General features: G+C 39.1%; 1 protein-coding gene across 2 annotated transcripts in view; it reads right to left on the bottom strand.

Moving 5' to 3' along the window:
* Positions 1-9,627: 9,627 nt before the first annotated feature.
* The window catches only part of chst11 (carbohydrate (chondroitin 4) sulfotransferase 11), an 81,413-nt gene continuing 67,451 nt past the window's right edge, over positions 9,628-23,589 (bottom strand). For both annotated transcript variants that reach the window (XM_007895289.2, XM_007895290.2), the window contains exon 3: positions 9,628-11,140. In XM_007895289.2, coding sequence (XP_007893480.1) covers positions 10,286-11,140 — 855 coding nt within the window. In that variant the 3' untranslated portion in view covers positions 9,628-10,285. The remainder of the gene's footprint in view (positions 11,141-23,589) is intronic.

The raw sequence follows: 23,589 nt of genomic DNA, 5'->3' as shown, positions 1-23,589 counted from the left end.
CGGGGAGGGATTTGAAGTGTGTGGTGTAATAATTCTTCCTGATATTTCCCACCCACATGCCACAAATTTCTCTCCATTATGACACTGCAGTGTTTGACCAGAGTCCTCTCAATTTTCTGGTATAGACCCGAGAGAATGAATTCCTCTGTACCCAATATAAAGTTCCTGCTAGGTTGCAGGAAAGGGATAAGCAAACAGTCATTTGTTCTGCTTTTATGAGGTAAGTATGATATGCAGAGTGTTGGAATGTCCTTGATAGATGTAGCAGCACTGCAGTAGATCAGCTAACTTGTCACAGCAGGAGAACAAGAGTGTATGTAATGTTTTACTCTATAAATGGGATCAGTTAGCTTTCACGTATTGTTTGCTTATATTCTTTTGTTTCCTGAATTAATAAGGATTTAACTCAAATTAAAAAAAATTCTGGCAGAATACAGACAATGTTTATTGACTGTGAGATTAGCAAATCCCTGGCAGCATTTAAAATCTCATATATTTTCGATCATATAGTAGCTACAGAATGGGTATTCGTTGAGTTTAAAAAGATGACTATTGTGTCTGGAATCAGAAGAAAACACAAGACCATAGATCAATCTTCTGTTCACCCTTTTCTTTGTCCACCTTATTCTTTGATTAAAATCCCAGGTTTGATACCTTTACATTCTTGCAGCGAAAGGCTTGATTTCTATGCAATGAATGCTTAATTCCTTATACATTTCCATAACCTCAAGGGAAAAAAAATATAAGACTGATTCAATCTTAAAATAATCTGGACATCTTCTCATATCAATCTTTGGAAACATTTCGAAAGAATTCAAAATAATTTCCTAATGGGGCAAGGTGATGGATGATCGATAGTCCAATTCATCACTTGGGCAAAAGGTAAGCTTGGCGACGTCATAGCAAGGGATGGTAGAGGGACATTATATATCATGGAACACATGGGAGTGCCATCATATGTCATGTTGGACATCATGGAACAGAATGGTATGGCGTTGCATGGGACATCATGGCACAAGATTGGACGAGACAGGAAGGAATGAGACTTCTGTCTAATTTGTAGTGTTCGCAAAATGCCTTACTATGATTTCTGAAGATCATCAACATGCAAAAACAGATTAGCAAAAGCAAATCTCCATCTTTCCCAAGATGTCTTTTTGTCTATGTTTTTTTCAATGTGTCATTTTACTTTTATATTTCTTGCTGTTTCCAATGTAATCATTCTAAATCAATGAGGACTGGAGATTGCTGATCGGATACTGGGCCAGACTTTGTGGGAGCTGTGTGAGAGAGCAGTGCTATTGTTGTTATAATAATAATAATATTTGCATTTGATATAGCGACTTATCAAGGCCTTTGAGACGTCTCAACGCGCTTCACAGAATATACTGTAAAGGGAATTGACTGTATATTTTGTGTGTTATTAGTATGTCTTGGGCAGAGGATTTTCTAATACTTCTGTGAAGGAGAGCTGACAAATTCAAGCCATGCTTTTGGCTTGGGTAGAATTCCCTTCACTAGTCCCCTGGCTCCGAATCTATAACTTTATGATCAACTATAACAATCCTCAGCAGTTGAGAGCACATTTACAAGCTTGACATGAAAGTTGTTGAATCAATAAATTAGTCGTGAGCCTAAGCAATTTTGATATTTTTTTAAACTGCTCTTCGACACTGAGCACTATGAAGCAGGGGGGATGTCAATGAGAAGGCCTGAGGAGTTGCACAATGTGGCATTGAGGGAATGAGTGCTGTGTCGTGATAGACTTCGATGAAGTGTTTGTTCATTCACTTGTTCTTCATATGTGCGTCCAGACAGTAAGTGTTGGCAGGTTAGTTGAATGTGGGATCATCACAACCACACCCGATGCTGTCCTCAGTCAGGACACCACAAATGTATGGGATGGGTGGGGGGGGGGGGGGGGGTGGGATGGTAATGATTTAGGCCAGGATGATTTTTTACATCTTTCTAACTCAAAAGCACAGAGAAGTCAATTGCAATGTCCCTCTTGCCATCTGGTTGATGTAACCTAAGTCAGATCGGGGACTAAATCAGAGATCTTCTGGGTATGTATGTCTCAGTTTCATTCCAAATACTGGCTTTAACAACTGAGTATTCAGTGGAGTCAGGATGTGCCAGTTTATTCAGACGTTATGGTGCTCCTTAGAGAGTTCTTTCTCTGTTTACAGCTTGTTCTTTTGAATCTTCCTTACCTGCTCTGGAACTAATGCATTATTTATCTGGTGCAGATAAGGGAGTCTGAAGCTTCTCCGCTCAACCTTGAGATATCCCCATCGAAATATCATTATAAAGTCATAACATAGAGGTTTCAAACGAGATTAAAGCCTTATCATCATTGTCATGCATAAAAGGTTTGCAGTAGGGATTGAGAGAGGAACCTGACAAGTTATGGGAACCTGACAAGTTATATCCCTATAGTGGAGGGATCCAACACAAACCATAATTGTAAAAATAGAGCTAAGCCAGGTACAGGTGAAATCAGAAACCAGCTGACACAGATGGTTGTAAAAGTATGGAATTCATTGCCCAGGATGCTGTAGATGTAGAATCAATTAGACGGGTAATCAGATACTTGGGACGCAAAGGTATTAAGAGATATAGGGAGAAGGTAGGGAAATGGGTTTGAAAGATCTGCTACGATTTGCTAAAATGTCAGGATGGTCTGAACAATGGTCCTGTTTCTGACAATACTTAGCATTTGAACATTTGACCATGTAAAATTTCCTATCTTCTTCTGTATTCCACACCTTCAGGTTTATCTGTGGCATCACTAACACCCAACTTAGGGTGTCTGGATAACTCTGCCAGTTGCCTGACGGCTGCCAGGGTTACTCTGAAGAATGTTTGTTTCGTGATCCCCTCGTGCTCCTACTGACGACGCAGCCACAGATGAGGGCTCACCTCAGAGTAAATTTAGCTAAACATCATTTGCTTGTTTAGAAGTAAAAGGCAGGTTTCAAAACACAAAGTTCAGCGTGGTGTCATTGACCTCTACAAATACATTACTATGTCCCTTACATGTCATGCCAATGTAATTTCAATCTCTCATTTAATCCATTCCCGCTAATTGATATCATAGAGAAGCGATAGCTCTACATTCCGGCTGGCTAGTACTAAACCCATTGAATCAGTTCTGTCAATGTTAAGTATCCAGGGGTCACAAATTATATATTTCATTTGAGTGCCCTTCATTGCCAGGTCTGTGTGAGGTGCCTGAGCAGATGGCTGATTGGCAATTTGGACTATGAGTTGCCCTCAGTTGAGCAGGATTGCTCTGCTACAGTGATTACTATTCTGTCTCTTATTCCTCTTAAAATAAATCAATTTGCCACATGCCTTTTCATGAAAACAATATCCCTTTTAATGGGATGTGGTTGACTGAGACATTATTTATTAGGATGCCCTATTTTTGAATGGCAATTGATTGCATGTCAAATCATCCCCCTGAGTTCTACATGTTGGGGACAGACTGAGAAATGGGATGACTTCATTTCCACCGATCAACAAGGCACCGTTTTACTAATATGTTATTGTTTCATGAAATCAGTGAAAGAAAGGCTTCAGTATGTTTATTTTTGGACAAAATCTGACAAATAAAACTCGGTCCTAAAACCTGAAAGCTCGAGGAGGTTTGGGACATTGTTAATACTTCAGGGAATAGGCAATGTGCTAATAAAGAGGTTTTACTTTACGGTTCCAAACAGCCAAAGGAACACTGGAAAGTTCCAGGTTTCTTTTTAAGGCCATGGAAAAGTACAGTAACTCTTTAGTTTGTAGATCCTTAGCATATACAGAACCCTTTCATAATAATGATACCTGAGACTTGCTGTTCTATGTCTGGTTTGTTTATCTTTTGGTATAAAGATTTTCCTGAGGTTTCATGTAACCTGAGATACATTATATGTTTGCACCTAAGGTTATTGCTCTCCAGTCAAAATATCATTCTCACATGGCAATATATCTAAAATGTGCTCTTTATTCCAAAGTATGTCTGCCTACTTTGCAACAAATATACAATGAGTCCAATTAATCCATTGCCTTCTTACAGAAACCCTATTCAAGCAGCTGCCTTTCTGGCAACCAGCAGCCAAGAGGGGCCAAATAATTAAATCAGAACTAAGCATCTGAATTTCAAATCATTTGCAAGGTTGCAAAGCCGTTTGCGACTTGGAGTCTGGTGGTGAGAATGACTTAGGAATGTACCTGCAATTACAATGAACAGCATTTTCGCCCACAAAATACACAGTCAACCCCACTTCACAGTATATCCTGTGAAGCGCTTTGAGACGTTTTGACGATGTGATAAGGCGTTATATCAAATGGAAGGAAATGCAAATTAACTTGATACTACTTAATAATTATAATAATAATCCTTGCATTTGATATAGTGCCTTATCATCTCATTGAGACGTCGCAAAGCGCTTCACAGAATATACTGTATTGAGTGAATTGACTGAATATTTTGTGGGAGAAACACGGCAACCAATTGTGCACAGCAGTATCCCACAAACAGTCGTGGATTGAGTGACTGAATTATCATTTATTTATATTTTTTGAAGGGATTATTACTCCTGGGAAAGCGATCCATCGGTCAACTAACAAAAGGGTTCCTACTTACTGCTAGGTAAACAGGAGCATGTTGAGAAAGGAAACTTGTCTAAAGTTTTGCCCCGTCTGGGAATCGAACCTGGATCCTCTTGCTTGCGAGGCGACCACGCTAACCACTGCACCGCAGGCTCTCCACTTGAGTGCAGAGAGCACCACAGCCTTACCTTCCCTCTCCCCACCTAACTGCCACAACCCCGTACAACAGGTAATGCAGAGGTACCAGCAGGAGTGATTGGCTCACGATCAGAACTCAGTTGCAGGCTCAGCACGATGGAATCTATTTGCACTAATATACTGTGCCATTTTGTGCCAGGCTCAGCAAAGTTATTTGGTAACTCATCTGAAACAATAAATTGGAATAGCTTTCTTCGTTTATTAATTAAAACGTTTGTGAGCCCACTGTAACGGGTCTATTTCTACGCTGTTCGTTCTCTGTGGCTTGTGAGGAAAACGTAAACTTGGCCAAAAGTAGCAACCTTCTTCATCACATTCCCACAAGTCTCTTGTATGTGTCTATCTTTAAGGAAGCCATTTACAATCTTCAGAATATATCTCTGCTTTATATGCTGTACAATTAAAGCCTGGTCTGGCTCTGCATGTTTTTATTATGATCAACTCGAGATAGAGCAGCCTCCTCTGACAAGCTTATATTGCTCTCTTCTTCACAATTAATTCCAAATGTTATCAGGGCTGTATTTCCACATTTGATTATAGGCTATAAAAACAGCTGAATATGTTAGTGTATAAAATGGTTAATCCAGGGAAAGAGAAATTAAATCTTTTACAGTGGGTAAATGAGGGTACATTTCTACTGTTTCCTCGGTGATGCATTTGTGATTGTGTAAAATTATTTTACAAAGGCTAAATATTCAAAAATTATTCAAAATGTCACATTAAACTTTCCAAAATTTGAAACAATAAGTGATAAACAATCATTACGTAAATGTGCATTGAGATCGTATCACTCATTCTATGCCCATGTCACCAAATCCCTGAACTACCGATTGCATTTTACCAACAATGCATTAAGTACCCAGGAAACAGCGAATGCAGAGCAAAATAATCTTTGAAAGTAATAATAATGATAAACGACTTGATGGGCAAGTTAAGAATATTACCTTGCCCATCAAAAATGCTGATCATTAAAAACAAAGCAAGACGGCAAAATTCTAAATAGGTCCACAAATGTTCAGCTTCCCCAGTTGCACAATGTCTGCTATGGCACCGTATACTCTACCATCGAAACAGCCTGCCAACTCTCATGTGGTTTCCCACATTGGGGCAAGGTTATAGATGATTGATAGCATTCTTGGACCCATATTTTCATCCAGCAAATCCCCGTTTTGAGGAGAAAGGAAAGATATAGCCAGGAAAGAAGGCTAAATGACTTGAAAAAGATCAGCTACTCTCAGAGCTCCCTCTTGTCATCCAGGATCCACCTAAGGACACAAGCTCACTAGATTTTGATGCATGTTCCTACCTCAAACACATTTGCCTCTAACCTACTCTTAGACCTTAAACCTAGTTTGCCCACAAGATATATAGCCACTTCACTTTACAGTAATTCCAGTGAAGTGTTTTGAGAAGTCCTACCAACGTGAAAAGCATAAAATCATATGTAAGGATTATTATTATTATTATTACTATTATATTGCTTTACACTTCACCTTTTCCTATAGTAAGGCCACTTAAATCTATCCATTGGTCTCTACTTCTTGGCATCTTTTTATTCATTGCTAGTAATGTGTTAAGCAAAATTTGTTAAAATATGAGCTGCATGTATGATAAGACACTGTGACACGATTAAAGCTAGGTGCCTGCAAGTGACATTTAACTAAAAGCTTTTCATGCCAATTGTGTGTTTACTACTCATCCAGATTTAATGGAATACAAGCTCCCTCAGTAGCAAGTGCTTATTTTAATTCCAATGGATAATAAAGACAAGAAACAATTTATTTTTTCTCCTCATTTAATGAAAGTTATTTAGAAAAATAATTAATCAGGCTCGAGTCAAAATCTCAGAGGAAGGTTGAATGAATGAATGAATGAATGAATGAATGAATGCTCATGTCACAGCAGTTATTGGCAATGAGTAACAGTGAAGATTTTGGCAGACACTGAATCTAGGTAGACAAGACAGATCTACGTCAAGCCTCCTATGTAAGCTATCAAGTAAAAAAAAAATCGCACGCAACAAAAGGATGTTAAATTATTTTTACACTTAATATTGTCCATGCACATATGAAAATAGCACTCCCTGCAACAAGAGTAATATTACAGACAGTCTCTTTTGTTACCTGAAGCCACAGCAGAATCTTTCTTCTCTAAACAAGAGTGAGCCATTTGCTTTTCTAGTTTCCAGAAGTTGTTTTTAACAGATTAGTTCCCTGTAAGCACATTAAAAAGGGGGTGTATTTACATTTTAGCACAATTATTAGGAGTTTTGAATACTTGGTATTCAGAATTTTTTTTATACAAACATAAAGTAGCGTGGACATTGCAAAGGGTATTTGTGGAAGAAGTTTTGGTTTTGGTCAGCTGGAACAATGCTTAAAGAGTCTCCAAACCAAACTGAGAGTGAGAGAAGGAATACAAGGTAAATCATTTCTGAAATCATTAGTAATTGACTACACAAAATAAATAACTGGACCTCAGTTTTGGTCCTTTGTAATTACACATGATCTGTCATGCATTAAAAAATAAATAGGACTTGTGTCATAGAAATAGGTACAGCTCAACATCATTTCACAACATAATGTAGTGGACATTAATGCCCCCTTTTAAGTAAGATTGGGCTCCTTAATCACTTTGTGGATCAACTTGTGCTCATTTGAACATTTACTTAAATATTTTGGCAAGTAAGTATAACAATATTACGTGGGATTTAAGTGCTGGGCTGTGGAATTTAGATAAAAATAGAATGACGACGGGAAACAACATTGTAGAACTGGAAAAAAACTTCTTCAAACAGGACCAATTAAACTAGAATTCACTTACTACTGTGTATCAGGAGAATTCTCTCTAAATTTCCAAGTGGTTCTGGTATCTGCTCTCTGAAACACCATCCCAGAGTCCCTCCACTCACCTCATTGAGGGCCCTCGTAATGTAACCTCTTTAACCACGCTTTTGGTCATCTTTACCTTCCCCTCCCCCTTTGGTCTCACCCCAGGCTCGGGTGCCCATTGTCAATCGCTTTGAAATGTCCTCCCAATGTGAAAGGTCTATAATAAGGTCTATATAACTGTAAATTGAATTGTACTGTTTTGAAATATATATACATATATATCCAAACTTAATCTTGTACTGAATAAGACAAGTATAAAAGTAGATCACCTGCCCTCTGGTCAAATGATCTGCTTCTGTCTTAGTCACTACAAGACGTTTCTTACAGCTGACAAGAGAGGACCTCAAATGTTTGAATGGAAGGCTAGAAGATACTGTAAAATCTAGTTTACAAAATGTATCTGTTGCTTTCTTTTTCTCCATTGATACGTTAGTAAATTTCCTTGAAGTTGTACTGGTGCATGTCACTCACTTGTTCACAAGATGCATAAAAGGTACCACTTCACTGGGAGATCAAGTAATTGCTGATATAAAACTGGATGCATAGCGGACTTAACAACAGTCTGCTCAGGTGAAGGGGCTCATTTGCAAAACTTCACCTATCTTTTTCTTCCAGATGTGGAGTCCTGTAGCTCAGCGGTTAGAGCACTCGCCTTGCCATCGAGATACCTGGGTTCAATTTCAGGACAGCGAAACCTTGGGCAAGTTTCCTTACTCCACACACCTAATAATAATCCCTCCAAATCAAAACAATAATAAATTGATCATTTTCAATCCACAACTGTTTGTGGGACACTGCTGCGCGCAATTGGCTAGAAGACGTGAAAAGCGCTATATCAAATGCAAGGATTATTATAATTATTATTATGTTGGTCGACCAATTGTACATTTCCATTATTTTGAGTTTTTAGATTTATTTTCTTACCTCTTATCCCCACAGTAAAAAAATACGACTGTAGGTATATTGGCATGAATGTATATTGGTGTGGTATGGTTTTTTTAAGCCACTCGAGCCTTTTGTGACCTTTTCCAATACTATTATTCTTGATCAGAGGAATGAGTTGATAAAATCCTGGGTACCTTAGCCGTTGAAAATCATCCAAATCGTCTGTGCTCAAATCCTGATGCATCAACTCATCCTTTCATCCACTTATGTTTGATGGAATGAGTCCCCTTGTTTCACAATATCCTCCAGGGTGTCTGTGTGTGAGGGGGAAAGGGGCGAGGTAGAGATAAGATAGGCTCTCTAAATTGAACTGTCTCTGAGGAGAGTTTGAAATGTAGAAATGTTCTTAAGCCGAAAGCTCTAACAGGTCTGGTAGTGCTACCTGGATAAGTAGCACAACATAATAAAATAATAATTTGGTCACTCATTCCACAACTGTTTGTAGGGCACTGAAGTGCGCAATTGGCTGCCGCATTTCGCTCACAAAATATACAGTCAATTCACTTTACGGTATATTCTGTGAGGTGCTTTGAGACGTCTCGAAGACGTGATAAGACGTTATATCAAATGCAAGGATTATTATTATTAAGTACCATGAAACTTGACTGTGAATCGGAATTTTAAACCGTGTGGGTACCACTGAATATCACGAGGATTGTGGTACAGTTTCAAAAATACTAGTCATTTTACCACTTTTTTTTACTTGTAGTACTGCACATCCAATAACTCTGTGGGAGTTGTGAAGCACATTTTATAGTTGGAAATAAAGGTGAGTTAATCTTCCAATAGTTCTGTTTTTCTGCTGATTAATTTACAATTATCCATAGAATTTCATAGGGGACACATCAATCAATCTTTGTTTTTACAGTTACACAATGAACAGTTTTGTTTAAATTGTACATCGACTCACAAAAATGGTGCGGGCCACAGATTCATTATTCCTCCCTCCCTTCCTCCTGAAAGAAGACACTCGCACACCGTTGGCAGGTCACGTTACGTCATTGGAGGTGTTTGTGTTTATTGCAATGAGGCTTTCACCAGCTGCTATTAATCAGGAACTTGGCATAACATAACAGGAGCCTCGTGCTTGTTTGTTTCACATGTAAAAAAAATCTAAACAAAATTACAATTCTAATCTTTTCAAAGATTCTGAAAAACCGATGCTAAACAGCTGAAATTCTGCTTGCAAAACAGTAGGGTAGATGTGGTGCAGAGCTGCTTGGCTGGAAATCAACTGTCAGACCCTCTACTGCACAGCGAAGGTGCTCTGGAGTTGATTTGAACTGTTTCAGGACACTGTCATTGAGATATTAACACAGTTGCTCACTTAACCTTCAGTAAGAGAATCTACAAGAAACAAACCAATCCACTATAGATAATGTAGAGACTGTGTTTTACACGAGAATGAACTACACACCTATTCAGTATAGTACAATATACTGGGGGAAGAGGGGTAATATTTAAACTAGACCATAATTATTTTATCCCACAAAGAGCGTTTCAGTTCTTTCTTACAAAGTCATTTAAATAATTCCAATTTTTGCTGCTCGCAGCATCGTTCAAAATCGTCATTAAATTTACAAAAACAAATTGCTCAAACAATTATCATGACAAATAAAAACTTAAATAAAAGTCAACAGACATTCTCACTCCAATTTCAGGTAGTTTGGCACCGAATAGTTAAACATTACAAAATCTAGTTTGTAAAGGTTGAACAGTTGTGTTTGGAAAGCAGAGCTGATGTTTTGGAAAAACTGAGCTGTCATTTCATCTGTAGTTCGCGTAGATTTTGCGTAGGTGGGAAATTTCATAAAGTCTGCTACTCCTGCTAGTCGAAGGACATAGTTTGCATCCTCATGTAGCGTTTCATACTTCCCTATTAGGTCATAGTGAACGTGGCAGGGATGACATAGTGAGAACACAGTTTCCCAGTGCTCATTGAAGGGTTCCTCTTTCAGCGTGTGAGGATCAATGAGGTAACCCACAAACTCCTCAAACTTCACATCATCTCCGTTGCGCAAAGCCTCTCGGGTTGCATTTTTCCTCTGCCTTCGGATGATCTTAGTCCCGTACCGTTTGTGAAACGACTTGTTGTACCTCCTGGTGAACTTGTTTCTGTAGGCCGACACCAGTCTCTCGAAAGGGTCGCGCACAAACATAAACTTCAGGTAATGTTTCAAGCGGTGGTTGATCTCTGGGATGCTGTACTGATTGAGGGTCTTCAAATTGGAAGAGATATGGGCTTCGTTCGCTGGGATTTCCATGGGGTCGTTGTATTTGCCTCTCCCCGTGAGCACCATCATGACCCTCTTCCAGTTTGTGCAGGCCACCTTAGGCACGTAGCAGTAGATCATCTCGTGGTCCTCATCAACAACTAAATGTTTCAGGTCGTCGGGAGTCAACACGCGTCGCTTACGACTTGTAGCGCTGTTGGCTCGACAGGTCTCAGCGACCTGATCTCTCCTAGTCTGATGCGTCGTTTCTGTGCTTGAGAATTCGTACTGAAATAAAGCACATCATATCATTATATCTTCTATTCATTTGGAGATGATTATAAACCAATTGTAAAGCAATTATACTGCAGCTCATTGAAGGACTTCAGTAGCTCCAATGAGATGTAGTTTGCTGCACCAATCAAACAAAGCAAGACGACGTTTACATTTACAGTCAGAGTCTGTCCAGTTGAGGAAATTGGTCAATAATAATAATAATCATCCTTGCATTTGATATAGCGCCTTATCACGTCGATGAGACGTCTCAAAGTGCTTCACAGCATATACTGTAAAGTGAATTGAATGCATGTTTTGTGGGTGAAACAACAGCAACAAATTGTATTTATAAAGCACTGTTCACGTCGGGATTTCCAAGGAAGTTACTATTCGGCTCTTTGGAGCTCTAGCATTGTGATCTGGGAGCTGGAAGGGAATTGTATTAATAACCCCTAGATCCGCCACTGGTGGGAAAAGTAGTAAAATTCAGAGAGAGAGAAAGAGAAAATTGGCAACCCCTGGTTTCAAGAAAGACGTTTGCTTTTGATACTGTGGTTAAGAGTTTAGGAACACTGATATTTCAAAACCCCCAAAAAGGAATGTAATCGTACCATTCAGTTATATGGATTTATTTGAGTACTTTGATAAACCATAATAATGCACAGCTTGGATACAAGGTATCATGTCCACTTCACAAAAAATGTATGGAATCATTTAACGTTAGACAAATATTAATACAGTGTGGGAGGTTGAGAGGAGGATACAAGGATGATTCTATTTAAGATTTTTCACCACTTCTTTGAAAATCCTGCTATTACTTGCAGCCAAACAACAACCACAGGTGGGTAAAGACATCCTGTTCTTGTGTGATGTCATTGAAGTAGTCATTGGAAAATGGGAGTGGGGTTACAGGAAAATTCCATCTGCAATATATAATAATAATGCCAAAAGTCTCGTACAGCACAATTCAATTCATATGCTTCCAAATGTACGTACCCACCCATCCCTCTTGTGCATACAGCAATCCTCAAGTTCATCATAAAACGGACAGCTGCAAGCATTACATAAAGGACCACACTGCAATCTTTTTTACTTAATATAAGTCAACCCTGAGACGTTTTAGTAATTCTGGTTTGATCCAGCCTGGGTTCATTAGAAATATACTTGGAATATTCATTGCAGATATTAAGTGCTCCTAACGTTTGCTGTAGAGTTGAAAAATCATTTCCTTAAGACACTGTCCCGTGAACCTGATGACACGATTCTGCAGTCAGTGCATCTCAGTTAGTTAAGAGTATATTTAATGAATGGAAGGTCTGCATTAATGGAAGACAGCTGTCAGATTCGGTTTAAAGAGCACAGCCACTGCACATTGCCACCAAATCTATCTTCACTACGAACCGCCAAGAATTGAAGGTCACAGTCAATTATAAAAATGAAGTAGAATTGTGACTGACTAACAAGACAGTTATTTAATGGAGGAGTACAGGTGAACCCCATAAATAAATGCAACTGTGTCCTTTTTCGTGACATCACCCAGACCCTTTCATTAAATTATTGCTTGTTACTCCCTCTCAATTGGGCATAAATCTGTCCATGTACACAATGCTTCGGGTGCCCTAGTACAAAGGGTTCAAACGCCCACATTGGGGCAATAATTAAGCTGCTACTTTTCAAGACAGTCTGTGTGTAAGAACACGTTTCTGTGCTTTTGAAATGGCGAGGTCACGTAATCAAAGGAAGGGGGGCCTTGTTTTGCTAAAGACACAACAAGCAGGTTATCTGTATCATAGCTATCAGTTCTAATGTTATAATGTCTTCAAAAGTTGAGCTATTGTAAAACTGAAGTGTGTTTGGGTTGATTGGGAGGTGGTAACACTATTAGTTAATTGAAGTGCAGGTGCAGATTTACGCTGTACATTATCTGCACTGAGGGACAAGCTGAAGTTCGGCTCAACCACGGCAAAGGCCTGATAGAGCCTGACCCCGGCACAACCCGCTCAGGGCTCACCAACCGGGAGGCCAATGAGCGCACTCAAAACTGACTGAAGTAAAGGCACAGAAGGACGCTCGCAATGTAACCAAAGAGCGTCCCAAAAATGTATGTACGGTAAACGTGTGCGCGTACGGTGCACACCGGGGCGCCTTTCGAAAGCGGCAAGTGCACAAGTAACATGGATGTGGTGTACACAGGGGGCGACTCCCGACTGTGTTAAAGGGAGGGTCCCAAAACACGTGTGCACAACCTATGTGCAGTGAAGGAATGTACTGTAAACAACGGAATGTTTTTTGGTATCGGAGGAAAAGAAAAAGAATTGTAACAGAAGATGTTGTGTTTGTTTTGGATTTCTGTTGTGCTAAAATATTATATTTATAAATATATATTTTCCCCCAAATAAATCTGTCTGATCAGCTGGCAACATTGGTGTATTTCCACCTTTTTAAAGTGGGGAGAGACATAACCTTCGCTGTTAATGCAATTTAAAAGCACTGAGAAGCCAGGGAATATAACGCGTGGCCTTGTGTCACACAACTTATAAACCTATGCGACAAAGCTTATAGTGCACATGTTACTTACATTTCATTCCCTCCCTCCGCTTCTCAAGAAAGTGTTTCTAATATATGTTGTCCTGCATTATTTTCGTTAGGAATAATAATTTTTTTTGCAGATTTCCTTCAACTTTGCTATAAGTAATTTTACTCTCATCTGTAAACCCAATTGTTTGATCAGTTCAACTAATAGTTAATTAGAACTACTGTAGGTTTTACAACATTACACCATGACTGTATAAATCCTGTTACAAATTGCATGTTATCTTCAACATTTTAACAGCAGAATTGTACAGGGCATCAACAAAGTCCTGTTACCCCCTTTTTTTTACACTCAGTGCACTGACCAACAACTGAAACATGTGGAAGAATGATGATGTTTGTATTTAGAAGTACTCCATTGTATTCAGTACAAGTGTTTAACTGTATTTGGAAGTCCAGACATCCAGATGACCAGTGTAAGTGCCATCATTTTCAGAGCAGATAATGATTCATCGCCATATTCGGCATGACATCTTCCATAACATGGATGGATTGACAAGCCAAAATGCATCTGACAGCTAGTTTCAGCTCTTCTGTCGTCTCATATCGCTGTTTTGTAAGAGGACTTTGTGGCTACCCTGTAGTGCTGTGTTATATGGTGCTCTGTGGGTCTCTAGAATTTCACAGGACCATGGTAGCAAAGTAAACCTAACAAGCCGTTGGCCTGAAATGAGTGAGAACCCTTCATTGTACGAATTAAATTGAATTTTAATTCATACAATGAATTAAAGCTGTGCAGCTTCTACAATCACTTATCACATAACAAACCCACAGCCACAGCAGAGGCAGATCCATCTCAACGTGAAACTGTGTAGCATAATTTCCAATAAAACCGTTGGGTTTGAACATTTGGCTCTGAGGTATTCAGTTGCTACTGAAGGATGTTGACTGCAACTCCAGACAATGTCTTTGATCAGCTTTGAGCCCAATAGTGTGAGAAAGCATACCATACTGCATACAGAGCACAAAACTCTGATTAAAACAATGCAATCTGATCAGTTTTCTAGCTCTTGCTGTACCAGATGGTTGAGGGTAATATATAGTAGATGGGGGATAGATTGCTGTACTAATTGATATATTATCTTATTACTCCCCTTGAAACGAAAACCAGTTCCTGAAAATTTATACATGTCCTTTTGTTTAACCTGGTAAACATGTCATCATAGTCAGCACCAATTTAGTTGGACAGGAATCTGGAAGAAGCTTCCTTCTCTTTTTAATAGCACTATAGAATCTTTACGTGCACCCAAACAGGCAGACAGGACCTTGGTTTAACATCTAATCTGAAGACGACACACTTGTCTCCCTAGCATTGCGCTGCACTGGAGTGTCAGACCAGATTATGAGCTCAACGTCCCAGTTTGGGGCTTGAACCCACAACCTTCTGATACAGAGGGAAGAATGCTACCAATTGAGTCAGGCTGACACATAATGAGCCAGGCTGGCACATTTTAAGCAAATTAGTGTAAACTATGCTTTAAGCACCATTAAATTTAAAGTTTGATTGACTGCAGGCAGACAGATTAGCTTGAAATTAAAAACTGCAATAACCAAACACAAACATCACACTTTGCCCAAAATGCTCACAAGGACACAAAGGACTTGCTGTTAGTTCCATTTTAATCAATCTGAGAATGGGCCTTTGCTCTGTCTGACTTTACAAGGGTTTTTAGCCAAAAACTAATGAATATTTGTCCGCAAAAATGTTTTTTCCACATTAGCTGCTATTCACAATTTAATTACATCGACACACAGTATCTTCAGCTCAATGGGCCTCTTGTTAACATCTGAGTACAATACTTGTTCCAAGGGTTTTTTGACTGTGATTTGCAGTCTTTTAATCCTAGAGCAGTCCTTGGAAAATGGCTTTTAAACTTCAAAGGAAAATAATGGTAGAAGTCTTGGACGTGTCCAGCAATGACCAATGTGTTGTCCATCTTCTGGCTTTTAACCTTGTTTTTCCTTGTTCTCTGTAATCTCAGTGTTTTGCTGAGCTTCCTTCTAGCTCAAAGAAAATATACAGTCACTCCACTTTACAGTATATTCTGTGCAGCGCTTTGAGACGTCTCTAAAATGTGATAACACACAATATCAAATGAAAGGATTATTATTATTAAAGAACACAATCATGTTATAAATCTTCAAGCAGTGACATCATCTCCTACTGTTTACCCTAAGTAATAAATAATGGATATTACAAGTACATTAGGCCTATAGCAAACATTTGTATTCCCAATCCACTGCTCCCAAACTCCAAAATAATAATAACAATAATGATATTAATCCTTGCATTTGTGCCTTATCATGTCTTCAAGACATCTCAAAGCACTTCACGGAATATACTGTAAATTGAATTGACTGTGAATTTTCTGGGCGAAAATGGAAGCACACACGACCTTTGAGCTATTAGTATTTGATCAATGGAATGGCAATCTATTTGTGTTATTTGCTTCAAAACATTTCCCATTTATTTCCTCTTAAGAGCTTTGAGGCAATCTCAATTTCATCCAGCAAATAAGACCCGATAATAGAAAGTCATAACCCAGGACAACTAGACTGTAGAAGAATATAGGTTTCTGAGCACTTATTGATCACAACCAATGTCGCTCCTTGACTTGCAGTGCCCTTTCTAGTAGACATGCAACCTGGAATACTTTCTTTAGTGTACAGATACACCAGTCCATAAATTTCTTCCTGGCTGTATGCTGCCATTATGGTTAAAAATAACTATATCAAAGGACATAAAACAAGCACCCAGGTTCCTTAACACAGCAGACTTTGTAACATTTGAACCTGCCCTGAAGAAGTGGAGTTCAGCTTTCGGGCACATGGAATAATTGGCACAGGAGCAAGGAACAAGAGAAAGAGCCAAATACATAGGAGCAGAAAAGAACAGGTAGCAAATCTATTCTTAGCCATGCAAGTACTCCATCAGGTATATTAGGGACTGAACATGTAAGTGTGTATCACTGAATATCAGTGATCAAGCTCCCACTCTCTGGAACTTGAAGACGTGATAAGGCGCTATATCAAATGCAAGGATTATTATTATCAACTCCATACCGGAGTTCCTTCCCTTACCTCCTTCAAGATCAGCCTCGACTCTTTCCTCTTTGACTGTATTTTCACAGGTGAATAGGGCAGCCAATTTGCACACAACAATGTCCTATACAACACCCATGAAGTGAGTGACCAAATTTTTCTGGAAGATTGCTGGCCAGGACACTGGAAGAAACCCAGTTCTCTTTCTCAACAATGCAATGGGTTATTTGATATCCACCAGAAACAGGCAGACAGGACCTCAGTTTAATGTTTCAGTAAATGCAGCAATTCTGCAGCTTTGGATATCCTATAATCCTAGAAACTGAATTTCCATTCATTATTTAGAAAGATTACACTAGTTTTTCAAATGTATAATACAGTCAAGTAGGAACTCATTACCTTTCCGTCAACGAAGACAGTTATAACCCAAGGGGCATGTGACATGGATCAAACTCAGGCAATGACACATTGAAATCCCTTTCCTGCCAAGAATGTTGCCAAAATTCTGACAGGCTAGCCGAGAATTAGGAGAATGATTATTGAACAAACGTAAGAATTCAACTTGGGTAAATTCAGGGGGTAAGTTAATAACCAATATCTACTCAGTATGGCTGCAACTGATCTTTTGTTCTTGTCCCAAGTTATCAGAAAAGACTTACAATAAAATGAAGCATTCTCCTCATTACTGAGCCAGAGGTGGGAATAGTTTGCTTCAATTTAGACAGATTTGACTTAATTGGCTTCGCTTACTTTCGTTTAAACGAGAATAACAATGATCATATATTATGTAAAGCTCTTTGAGACGTCTTAATAAAGTGAAAAGGAGTTATATCAAATGCAAGGATTATTATTATTATCCTTGCATTTATGAGGATAATAAATGCAAGGATATGCTCTGCAGCGCTACTCTGCGCGAAGGGAGCTATATAGATGCAAGTTGTTGTTGTTGCATTTATGAGGATATTGGTAGATATTGAGAACACCCCCTTGTGGTGGTTGACTTTGAGGACTATTTCAGGTTTTACACATGCTCAAAAGGGGGTGTCTGACCCGGAGTAAGGTCAGAACTCCTCATGCTTGCTTAGACTGAGGTAAAATAAACACATTATAACTTTTACTTAGTGGGCAGATTAATTATTTATAACAATAGGGCCATTAACTAGAACCCATCCCTTATTTGGGAGACATGTTATAAACTGATTGGAAGCTGCTAACTGATCTCCAGTATACAATCAGTTCTGGGGATAGATTCCAACCGGAAGGTTTATGAAACAGGAGTTGGAGAATTATTACACTTATAGCCAGTTCTCCACCTTTTAATGAAAACATCTCTGGCCTTTGGGCTTTTCTACAAGAAGCTTCAGTTGCTGTCACATAGATTGTTTTTAACACCTTTTATGAGTCTTTATTGAGATGCTTCAGGGACGACAGTGAACTGGACTGGGATATAATAGAGGCAGCATGCATGCTTTATGAGTCAGAACCAATCCAAACTTCATTGCTCTTCAGCTGTAACACTTCTTCTGACACCATAAAATAAGATGAGCCATTGATCTGCTAATACTCTACTTTCTAACTCTATTCAATCTAAAGCCTGTGTAAAACTGATACCACTGCACCAGTGTGACTTCTAATTATCCCTCTCAAAGTCAGATTACCAAATTACAGGCGTTCTAAGTAAAGCCAAAGCTTTAAGATTCTAGCCAGACTTTCCTTTCCATTTCCCCCCTTTTAAGTGGAATTTTCTAGACTAAATATGCAGAGCTTATTAAAACAAAAATCCAAATATTACACTCCGTTATCTGCTGTTGACTCTTTGGCAACTTTTATTTTGCTTAACAAACCTCCAGACCCCTGAGCTTTGTATCCGTACACAAAAGTGTGGAGTTCAGCTTTGGCTAGTTTCACAAAGTGGAATAGTTTATTTAAGGAAAGTTCACCATCAGGGCCCCCAAAATGACCTAACCATAACTTAAAAATCTTTTGTTGTATCTTCGTATATAGTGATTTGATTAAATAATGGTTGTTGATATTGCAGACACTACTGTAAATATTAATTCAGTCCCCTCTCTTGCAACTCTAGACTCCTTACCCCCACTTAGCCAGTTCCCACATTAAGGAATTTAGTACTTGCTGCTGAAATGAAAATAGTTTTCACAAAAAATGCTGATTGTAATACATAAATATAATTTGTTTTCATTGTAATATATACAGCCGAACACAAAAATGGTCACTAATTCTACTTCTGGGTGATAATGTATTTGCTTTCACTGCTAGGTGATGGAAGTGTCAAAATAATTTTCTGCAGTGGAGGGAATTAAAGATGGGTTCATAGGATTAGACACAAAAGACACTTCAACTGTAGATGGAGATCAGACCATGATTGAATTGAATAGTAGCATTACTTCTGAATAACTGCAGAGAAAACATGAACACAAAATTTTTGCCTTGACCTGGATCACCCATAATGATAAAAGGCTACGGTGAAAAAGCCTGAAAAAAATTCCTCTGAAAATACAAATCACTGACTCACAAGCCCCTGCTTGAAAATATATAAAGAATGGGATGCGTTTTGTGTCCACAAACTCCTGTAGGAGTACACTAAAAGGATATTGAAGCTGCTCATAGACTCGGCAGCTCATTCTCATTCCACTTCCGATCAATGACCTATTTATTACTGGAGTTGCTTTTCTTGAAGGCAAAAATAAGTGTGATCAATACAGTTTCATATCATGATGAAAATCTTTGTGAAATGTTTTATATGTAGAAAAATGGTATAATCTTGGGACTTGTGGGCATTCTTATAAAGCTCAAACAGCAGTAAGGATAAATAATCCCTAAACTATTGTAAAACAATAAATGTTTCAGAGAACACCAGCAGTTCAGTTCATCTGAAGCGAGAGTCTGAGGCTTTTGTCTCTATCTGACAACCTACAAAGAGAACAAAGAGAATTCTATGTTAATGGCACTTCTGTTGCATATGGAGAGCAGAGCGCGGTGAAACCAGTGGGCTTTAAACTATCTCACAGAGGAATTGTTTCTAGTCTGAAAAAGAAAACTATGACTTTGAACCTCTAGCACTTCCCTTGACAACCCATTTGAAGCCACTTACCTGAAAGTACTCCCCAGATCTTCCCACTCACTGTGGCAAAAATTAAAGGGACTGTTACTCTGGGATGAAGGAGGTGGTTGGGGAGGGAGAGGGGAGTAGTTTGAATGGTAATAACTCACCTTCCTCCCTCACCTCCAGAAAAATAAAATGTTTTGGGTAACTCCTTCCAAACAGGAGATTTCTCACTCCAAAAATAAACTGATGAAGAGCCTAAATGTCAGGTCTCTTCATTGGAAAAGGCCTGTGTTCAGAGAGCCTGAACTTTTCAGACACTGTTACATGGGGATCATAGACATATCTGGGCTGTAGGCCAATTATAACTCAATGAAATGGCATCCAGCCAAACTGTCAGATACATCATCTCAGCAGGGTTTTGCCAGGTGGGAGACCTTGACTTGGTGGATCTCTGTGAAGCTATTTTGGGACCGACACACTGATCTAAAAAGGCTCCTCTTTATAACAGTCAGCCTTAACCATACATGACTGAATTCTAGCAATTAACAACATTATTAATTACACAATTAAGGGCACTACTTGCCGGATATCATTCAATCTTCTCCGATTCCATTTTCAAGGTCTCTGAAAATTTAGACTCGTGAATTGAGAGCAGTTTGGGAAACACAACATGCAAGTTTGTGCGTAAAACCTTGGGGAGTAAAAATTCACACTTCTGAGAAGTGTCAAGATGCAATTACGAAGCACATAAACTTGTATCAGTTTGGAGTAAATATTTCTGTTTCTGTTTATACCATACTCCAGCCCCACAATCACTCCTGCACATTTGTTCAATTATAGCTGATCTGATGGAACTTGTGCACTTGATTGCAAAGAAATTGTCTTGGCTCAGTTGGTAGCACTCTTGCCTCTGATTCAGAAGATTGTTGGTTTGAGCTGCATGTCAGGACTTGGAACTCACAGTCTTGGCTGACACTCCAATGCAGTGTTGGGAGAATGCTTACATTGTCAAAACAGCTTCAGATGAATAATGTGTAGGGAAAGAAAAAATATAACTAAAATACAATGGTGGCTGTCTTTGCCCACCTCAGTACATAGTTGAAAGGGGGTGTGTGTAATAATACTACTACTAATAATAATCCTTGCATTTGATATAGCGCTTTTCACGTCGGGAGGACATCCCAAAGCGCTTCACAGAACACACTGTAAAGTGAACTGACTGTATATTTGTGGGTGAACGCGGCAGCCAATTGCGCACAGCAATGTCCCACAAACAGTCGTAGATTGAAAATGACCAATTTATTATTGTTTTTGGTTTTGGAGGGATTATTTAGAAATAGCATGGAGTATCAAATCCATTTGAATTCCTCTTCCAAAAAAAAACGCTTCACTTCTGAACTGCTAAAGTGTATTCAGAACTATATTTCACTTCCAAAGGTTTGTATCAGTGTTAATTCACTGCAGGAAAAAATAGTTTCTATCTGAATTTGTCCACACAGTTAAGCCAGTGTAAGGCAAAAGTGCCTCTCCCCCCACCCACCCACTCCCATATATATTGTTTTCTTATACACAGGGGCAAATGGAAATGGAAATAAAATTCAAATCCACAGATCAGGCCAACCTGATCTCAACTGTGCTGTTACCCAGACAGGACCCCTGCTGACCAGTGTGTTCTGAAGAATAAGAGCAGTGCCTGTCAAAAGGACAGTTCATGTACGTTGTGAACCATATCTCAAGGTTTTGATCCGCACATCTGGATGACTAGGATCGAGAGGCTCATTTTCTGCTGGTTAAGGTGCTAAACTGTGATTATCGTGACTGAGCTCTGACTGGGTGGCTTAAATTTCTCAACAGCGAGCATCACAGTGCTGCTGACAGGAGATTGCTGCCTGCCCGCAGGTTTGTAAATTGAGTGGCTTACACAACAATTCCTTAGTTAAGTACCCCCAATGAATAGGCACCTCAGGGAAGTCACTGGTGGGCAGTGTGGGAGCCAGGGAAAGTGGTCACTCATTAGATGCGTTTTAAGATGGGAATAAATTGCGGCAACAGTTTATTTACCTCCTGATAAGAAATAGCAGCACCCAACAATACGAATATATTTGAGTATTAGTGGGTGACCATTAAAGCATGGAAAGTTTCTGAGGGTCCTGATTTAAGACAATATCACACACACACACACACACAAACATGCCCCAAAGAGATCAAATCTTAAAAAAAACAGTCACTGAAAACTGTTATCAGAACATTCCGTGCCACCACTAATGCGGATCTTTTTGTGCCTTTCACTAATACTTTTGGTTACTCGAAGGCAATGAAGGAGACAAAAAAATAAATCATTGATGCCATCACATTCTGCCGCAGTGAGCAATGTAAAATGATGAGTGCAATTCAGTTAATATACCGGTGCAGCCATAAAGCTAATGATCTGCACAGTTGGGCATTTTTCCAATTACTGACGTAGATTGCTCCTGAAAATGTTTTGCTTCCCAAATGGCAACACGTACACACACTGGGATCATTCTTTTTACCATTCCTATAATCCAATGTGGAAATTCGGAGTGCTTTCTGCAGCTCCTTAAATAAGAAAACTGCTTTCATCATTTCGGGTTGGATCTCACAATTATACCCTTGTGCAAAATGGTCAACATACTTTTTCCAAATTACCACAAATCCTTCCCTTATCAGATTTGCCGACACCTTGACTTTCCTTTGTAGTCTCACGTCATCACTTCCTTTTATGCTTGCCTTGTATATTCACTCTCTGTATGTTACAGTTAACTTTAGCATCCAAATTCTAGAGGTCCAGAGGATACTGAGTGATTGACAGGCAAATCTGATAAATACCCCTACTGCAGCACGACTGAAGTCACAAGAGAATTACAGTGAACTCGAAGTGTGGAAATATTTAGCACATCACATCATTCATCATTCTTTCTGTTCCATATGTTACAATTCTTTGCTAACAGTTTACATTAAATTCTGCAGGATCCTGTCGTTTGCGTTTCTTCAGCTTAAAACAAATGACCTCGTGGAAAAATAAATGCTTCTTCTTTCTAAAAGCAATCTTTGTTAGCAAAGAGCATGACACAGTCAGTTCTTGTTTGATCGAGTTTGTCTGGTGCTTAACCTGAAGTCAGTAGAAATAGTATTCCAGCATCAGATTAAGCCACAGCACAAATTTTTACTTGATCTCCCAAAAGCAGTGTGAATCTTATTCTGTGCAAGAATTTGTTGGTAGTGGTGTGTGGTTAGAGAAGTGTAGTGCAGAGGTTCATAGAGGTGGCGTAGAATGAGTGGAAAGGGTGGCAGGCAAGGTAGGCATATCTTGAAAGTGTGAAAGCAGAAGGTGTAGAGATATCAGTGCCTGATAACTGCCGGGTGACTGTCAGGCTGTTAATGTCACAATGCTTAATGAGTAGAAAGCAGCAGCAAAATCTTCCACCAAGTAGTGGATAAACCAATAATACTGCACTACAAATTATTTTTACTGGAATATATTCATTACCCATACTCAGAAGGTCACAAGGACACATCCCTTCAGAGAATCGGGTATTAGATCTGTGGTGAGTGATGAAATAAAAGCTACTTGCTGTTCTGATGCTGGAATATATACACTGTACTTAGGAGATTTCTTACCTTTGCGAAGAGTGCAACTCTTTGCATTCTTTGCAAATGATGCAACCAGTGACACAAAGAGCTCACTGATCAGGGCTGCTGCATGGAAACGTATATAAATAAAAAATCTGAGACATTGACT

The sequence above is a fragment of the Callorhinchus milii genome, unplaced genomic scaffold (assembly GCF_018977255.1).
Source record: "Callorhinchus milii isolate IMCB2004 unplaced genomic scaffold, IMCB_Cmil_1.0 Scaffold5, whole genome shotgun sequence".
Lineage (NCBI taxonomy): Eukaryota > Metazoa > Chordata > Chondrichthyes > Chimaeriformes > Callorhinchidae > Callorhinchus > Callorhinchus milii.
The sequence above is the reverse complement of the archived record's forward strand: the minus strand, read 5'-3'. Positions and strand labels throughout refer to the sequence as shown.